At 45.6% G+C, this 6,675-nt stretch overlaps 1 protein-coding gene across 1 annotated transcript; it reads right to left on the reverse strand.

Annotated features, from left to right (window-relative positions):
- Positions 1–1,303: 1,303 nt before the first annotated feature.
- LOC118417252 (growth/differentiation factor 6-like) lies at positions 1,304–5,627 on the reverse strand. The gene is made up of 3 exons (XM_035822736.1): positions 4,792–5,627; positions 2,720–3,461; positions 1,304–1,483 (listed from the first exon to the last, which is right to left on the reverse strand). The coding sequence occupies exons 1-3, from the start codon at positions 5,036–5,038 to the stop codon at positions 1,354–1,356; spliced, it is 1,119 nt and encodes a 372-aa protein (XP_035678629.1). The 5' UTR covers positions 5,039–5,627; the 3' UTR covers positions 1,304–1,353.
- Positions 5,628–6,675: the final 1,048 nt, after the last annotated feature.

A 6,675-nucleotide genomic window follows, 5' to 3' on the forward strand; every position in this document is an offset into this window, starting at 1 on the left:
CTGTCGATTTTCTTCACCAATAACTGAATATTACTGCCACATACAACGTAAACACATTTTTCACTGCGGTTAACAAAGTTTCCAATGGAAAAGAATATGTTATTTTGTATGTTGCGCGTTCTGCTATGAATTGAGGTGAATTGAGTTGAATTCTACGCAGGTATTTCCAAAGACCAATTAAATATGCTATGCAATTACAATTCCAAACAGTCTTTTCTTACGTCCACTGGTACATGATCTACTGGTTTTCGCTCGTATTACTCAGTATCTCAAAGGGGAATGCGTACACAAATATGACTATACGGTAAAGATGCGACAATGGTATTGTTGCAGCATTTAATGTAAAACCTGTACTTGTTCATCCATATATTCACTCAGCAAAATCAGTCATCTTGTTGGACATTGATATCCAAAGGTTCTCGATAATACAGGAAAAGTATCAAACAATATATACAACATTTAACGGAACATATACACAGGATAAGATGCAACAACTAGCACAGAGGACATCCAGTTAACGAAATTTTCACAAAACTTTTTCAAAGTTGATCTTGTGCAGAACACGTTGCCTTGTCACGATACACCATTCTTATGCTGTACCATTTTCAGAAAACCGGTAACTAGTTACTCAAATAATACACGTCAAGTTCAAGCAATATACTTCTGCTTATTGTCGCAGAGGGGTGGGTGAAAGTAGCATGGCTAAATTTAGGTCTTTCTGAATGGAAAGGGCTTCACAAGCAAACGTCTTTACGATCTATCATAAATTCATAATATACAATTTTATGTACTTCAGTCGTACAGGTAACTGCTGTCCATAGTTAAGAGTGCTAGCTAAAACAAACAAAACGTTTCTTTGTTCCCCGCACAAATCCCAAGCAGAGTATCGCTACGCGTGCAATGATAACTCATTCAGTGCATGCGACGCTCTTGTGCATGGTGGGAGAAACGAGTCATATATACAAATATTAAAATGGTAAAGATCTACAAAGCCATCTTACACTCTAAAAGATCTGTACTCAGTCAGCCCCATAAACTGACTACATGTCTTTGGCACGCTTTCGTCTCAGATTTAGTCTAGATGCCAGACTGTTTCCAAGGCCTACACTTGCAAGCTCCTTGGCTTCAAAGATAGCATGCCCCCAATGAAATTTTACCACAGACACCCCTCATTTTGTTTCAGTTAGACGCCGCTGCCCTCAGTCTAAGTGAAGGGTATCTGTGGCGAAATTTCTTTGGGGGCATGTTGGCCCTAGAGCCAACCGCTGAGCTGGCAGTTGTAGGCCCTGGAAGCAGTCTGGCATCCAGGCTAGTTATCGTCTCCAATTCTATTGTAGCGATCTGACTAGAGGACTACCGACAGCCACATTGGTCGGCCACCATGTCGTCGTACTTCTTGTACACCACGGTGTCCTTCCCGTCTATGTACAGGATACTGATGGGGCTGAGTTTGGTGGGCACACAGCAGACCTTCTCAACAGCCCTGGGGGGAGAAAGAAGAGGAACAAATGCCTTAGCATGAAAGTTCATCTGTGCTGGTTATACCCCTGTCACATTTGTCGAAAATCGATCGGACGACGATTCTGCTAGCCTCCGTAGCAGGCTCTCTGTGACCTTTTTTGAGCTCATAATACACTTTTGCTGGCCATTTCTATTTGTACTCGGTCGCTGATTGCTGTCGTTTTCTGATTGTCGGCCTCTTGCAAAAAAGGCCCCAGAGAGCCTGCTATGGAGGCTACGATTCTGCGGCAATCACCTGATCCTCGCTTATGATAATAACTTTATTGCACAACAATTGTACAAGGTACAAAGTATGGCTTTAACAGTGACAGGGATGGTTTTGGGGTGAAAAATACGCGCAACCCTCTATCGATCTTAAATATGGCCAATCTTCCATCGATACGCCCGAAGATCGTGGATAATGTGACAGGGGTATAAATGACATTTTGGATAAATACACAAAACTTTACCTAACCAACACCAAAATTGATTGAAACTCACCCCAAATTTTCAGCCGACTAAAAAGTACTTAATATCTTAGGGAACAAAAGTCGTTAATATCATAATGCTGGAGACCTGAAAACTTTGACTGAGGTCACTCCATGGTTGTGTGGTTTTCGGGTATGCACGTGTGTGGTTACGTGGGTGGTCGTCACTATTTCAGACGTTTTCAAACTATGAGTCATTGAACAAACTTTGCCCATTGGGCCACAATGTAGTAGTATACTATAGAAATGTAAGGATACATTCACCTTTAGCTCTTGTAGTGAGCGTATGCTGCTTGAAAGAAAAGTATTTCTAGGATAATTTTAAAAATTATTACATCCAAAACAAAAATCGAACGTAACTTAATAATCGTGCAATCACAGAAAGTCATATGCCTACTGAATGCAAGACATTGCTCCCTTTGATGTCTGTCTGGTAAGTTGCATCTGATAGAGGACATACATAGTAAATATGTTCCTAATTATCAAGTCCTACTTTGCAGTTTATAGAGTTGACAAGTGCATAGTTGGGAAGGAGATGAATGGGTACAAAATACCTAACAACATATCAAAAACATCCAGACCCGAACCTCTACTTGGAGAATAAGCTCCGTCTATCATATTCCTTCCAACTTCCAGAACACTGTTGGTTTACAACCCACACAGAGATTATTGGACCATTAATTTTTCCTTCATGATAGATAACATACATGTTAAATGTCCGTGAGTCCTACCTGGGGTTCATGGAGTTGACGAGTGTCTGTACGATGGCGTGGTTGGTGGGTTCCAGGTGAGACCGGAGGGGGAAGGAGCAGGCGCCGGCGCAGTAGTGAGCGTCGTAGTTAGTCGGTGCGATGATCCAGTCATCCCAGCCCAGGTCGTGAAAGCTCACTTGAAGCGACCTCCGCATGCAGCCGTGTCTCCTCGTGCGGCGCGGGCTCGCGTTCTTCCGTCGGGACCGCCTCTTCTCTCTCCCGCCGGACCCCGCCGTGGCGTTCGTCAGCGCCCCGATGAAAGGAGACTCCGTGATCGATCGTGGCCCGAGCGACTTGGATGACACCAGGAGTAGGGACGTTTTGTCCGTGTGACGTGAGTTCAACCCGAACCCCTCGTTCACGACGTTCACCTCCCGTCCGGACCGTAAGGACCGCACCACCAGCTCGAAGCAGGCGACGTCGACGTTCTTCCGCACGGCTCTCCTGACGGCGTGACGCACGTCGAACTGGTACCACGTCTTGGACTCGCCGCTTTTCGGGGACAGGTTTTTGGAGTCTAGTCTTGCGCGGCGGCGACGCCCCCTGCTGCACGTGTACAGCTCGGCTCGCTCCGGTGGACCGTCCTGCTCCAGAACCGTGAGCGGGGTCGGCTCGCGGAACACCCGCAGGATGGCCGACACCACGTCGTCGTTGGAGAGAGACGAAATGTTGAAGAAGTAGCGATGACGTTTGTCGTGTTCGCCCGGCAGCTGTTCAAAATCTGGACATCGAAAGAAACAGGGCGTCGTAAATGAAGACGTAAAAACGATCTGTGGCACAGAAATAAGAGCAGAAAGCTGGAACAAAACATTCTATTCCATACATTACGTACATCGACGTTTGCAATTTTGTTGAATAATGGGCGCCCGTATAATTTAGATCACCAATATCACGATTTTTTTTCAATTCCATCCATGTATGATTGTAGACAAAATAAAGGACAACAAAAGCACCTGACCTAAAAAATTGCAAATAGGCTATTGTCTCAACAGGTGAGGAATGAGTCACACGTTAAACCTGAATGTACCAACGGAATCAACGATCTCCACCTGACATAGACCTCATTATAACCTTCCACACACTAACCGTTGAAGTACTGGTTAGAACTCTTCTATGGCTCCACCAACAGGGGGTTCCTTTAACACCTGAGGTGAACACCGTTAGGTGCCCTTAAGGCTATACTTGAGAACGGTGACCAACGTCAGGACCGCCTTTTCAAACACACCTTGTGGGTGTTGGGTACATGACACGTTTTAAACGCCCTTTCCTTTCCCACGGGACAAATTTGTCGGAAACTTTGACAGAAGAAAATGAGATTTCCGGTTCTAAAAACGTCTCCTGTGTTTGGGATATGTTTACGTCTTCGCGATAGAAACAAAGTTAAAGCTCTACTTACTGTGTTAAAGTCGTTGAAAGCTTTTTCTTTAGTTTCTGGTCTACTTGTGTCTTCAAAGGGTCTTCCGTGTTCAGCTCTACTTCTAGTCTGTAAGCTACTGTTGGTGAACTTTACAATAGACACAACTAGGAAGCGAAGGTGTCAATGCTGCGGTTTCTTTTTGGAGAACAGTCGAGTCGAGTCTGGTGGGAGACGACAAAACAAAGTGCGGACAAAAACCACTTGACGCCGTCCGCAAGCCTCACAGAAAAGCCATCGAGGTCTTTTGATAGTCGGTCGGACCATTTACCGACAAGGACGGCGTTTTGTCCGGATGTTTTTCGGGGTATCACGCGTCCAAAAGTGTGCGCAGGTGGTTTCGGGGGTGTAAAGGGTCTACATTATCGTCGCGAGACAGAAAGTCTGGCGGGGAAAGACTATCCACAAGGGGCTGACTGGGCGGCCTTGTGCCCCTGTCAGTCGGTAATGCACCCAAATCGAAGAGCGGGAGAAAACTGAGCCAAACCGGCAGCTAGCAAACAAGGAGGACAAGTGAAGACAGAAGGCTAGCGGCCGCACCTTGTCGATCGAACTGATAACGTCGCCATGGTAGCACACATTAGCGCAGACCAAAACTTCCCCGTCAGAAGATAGCTTACGTATAATTATATCCTACCTACAGCCTTGTCGACGAACGCCCGCACCGTGTCCGCTTGTCCCGCCTCCACGGCTGACACCAGGCCCTTCTTCCGAGTATACAGCCCGAGCATGTACCGGTAGGGTACCGCTCCTTTACCGGGCTCGTCTTCGGACTCTGAGGGTCTTAAGTTTCCTCGCCTTTCGACCGCCTCCTCCTTAGCGAGGGATGAGGATGAGATGAAGAAGACGCACAGCGAGCTCAGCAAGAGACTCCTCCACGCCATTTTGGCCCCTCACAAAGCTCTATCCAAACTTGAAGTGTGCGCGCGTGCCGGAGTCCCAAGAACATATCTGATACGCCAGCCGACACAGGAAAACGGGATCGAAGTAACAGAACGCACTGTTCTCTCGATCACCCCCCTTGCTGAAAAGGTTGTAAGTTATTCTAAGCGGAGAATAGAAAAGAAATCAATCTACCCCTTTCACAAAAGCGCACACTGTTTTTCCTACGCGTCACAAACCGTGCAGTCCTTAACCTCCGCTGGGGTTACAAAAACTGTACTTCTGAACAAATAGCCAAGAATATCAAAGAGTTCCTGTGTCCGAAGTGAGGAAATCTTTCCGCTACGTCATCAGAAAAACTGGCCTATCAATCGGGAGGTTTGTACTGGTGGGAAATGTGTCTTGTAAAGGTCGCTGTAATTCGATGACGCGGCCATTTCCTGCATCCACGCCTAATGGTGGACGCTGTATCAATCTTTTCTTTCACCGATCCTCGGCCTGAGCTCGTGTTCAGGTTATTGTGGGGCGGGAGGGATTGTCTTTCCCTTGTTGTTGGCGGTTTAGTGGTAAGAAAGTACCCAACTGTGGTATAGGAACCTCTAACGGGATGATACAGGTGCTACAATGTAGATGGTGGGACGAACCCCTATCATCTAAGTATATATACGTTCTCATATAAATTATAGTTTAAGAAACAACGAATTTTGATCAACGCCATATAAAGGCCCATCCACTATTGTGCGCAGATCCAGGTCCATATGGGTTATGTATTTTTTGTTTGGCTAACTTGGTGAAGTTTGCGAGGAAGAGATAATTTTTGCTTTGACCCGTCCTTGCACAGCCTGGTCATCTAACCGGAAAAAAAGTCTTCGGCCGCAAACTTTACGTTGTCTATATGCTATACGCAACTCATACGGACTTGAATATTCGAAGTGTGAATAGAGAATAGCCACGTTTCTGATCTCATCTGACACCTGTTCATATTCCCTGTTTGTGAAGTAAATCTTCCGCCCTCACTCGCCAGGAATTCGTAGATATGTTCTCCAAAACATCCTCTCTACTCTATGACACAGGTGCACCTACCACTGTTGAAGAACAGGATTTTTTTTCAAATGATGTTCATATCATGGTTCAGATATAAAAACGAGACTTGTGCCACCGATAGAAATCAAATTCTTTCCTTTACGTCGCGGGCACAGTCTACGAACAATTTTGATTTCGTGGAATTTTTAAGCAGGCTGTGACAGAACCAACCAACGATAAGGATCTGTTAAACACATCCTTTTCTGTAACAAATCAGCTGAATTTTGTATACGACATGTGCGTAGCCTTCTCAAGGCTGACATAAATTTGTACCGTACGATTAGCGTATGAGGAAGGTGACCAAGCCCAATCTTCAGTAAGTGGACAGTCTGCTGTGGTCCTTCCAGCCAAGTCACTATGTTGCCCCACTCTCATCCCATATCCATGGTGATTTGGGGAAGGAATACGATGAAACCAATCCCCATGATATCTCTTTGTTTGATGAATCAAGAAGAAACTGGCCTAAATAATGGGGATATTCTTCCTCGTGGGGTCTCTTTTACCTTAGCATTTGAGGAAAGCCACGTGCACAATTAGAGCACTTAAAAGAACCCAC

The sequence above is a fragment of the Branchiostoma floridae genome, chromosome 6 (genome assembly GCF_000003815.2).
Source record: "Branchiostoma floridae strain S238N-H82 chromosome 6, Bfl_VNyyK, whole genome shotgun sequence".
NCBI lineage: Eukaryota > Metazoa > Chordata > Leptocardii > Amphioxiformes > Branchiostomatidae > Branchiostoma > Branchiostoma floridae.

Bases quoted from the DNA above. Each gene is read 5' to 3' on its own strand.
- LOC118417252 (XM_035822736.1), bottom strand. From the start codon at position 5,038: ATGGCGTGGAGGAGTCTCTTGCTGAGCTCGCTGTGCGTCTTCTTCATC. The intron at 3,462-4,791 runs GTAGGATATAAT...TTCGATGTCCAG, and splicing joins GTTCGTCGACAAGGCTGTAG to ATTTTGAACAGCTGCCGGGC. The intron at 1,484-2,719 runs GTAGGACTCACG...TTCTCCCCCCAG, and splicing joins GTCAACTCCATGAACCCCAG to GGCTGTTGAGAAGGTCTGCT.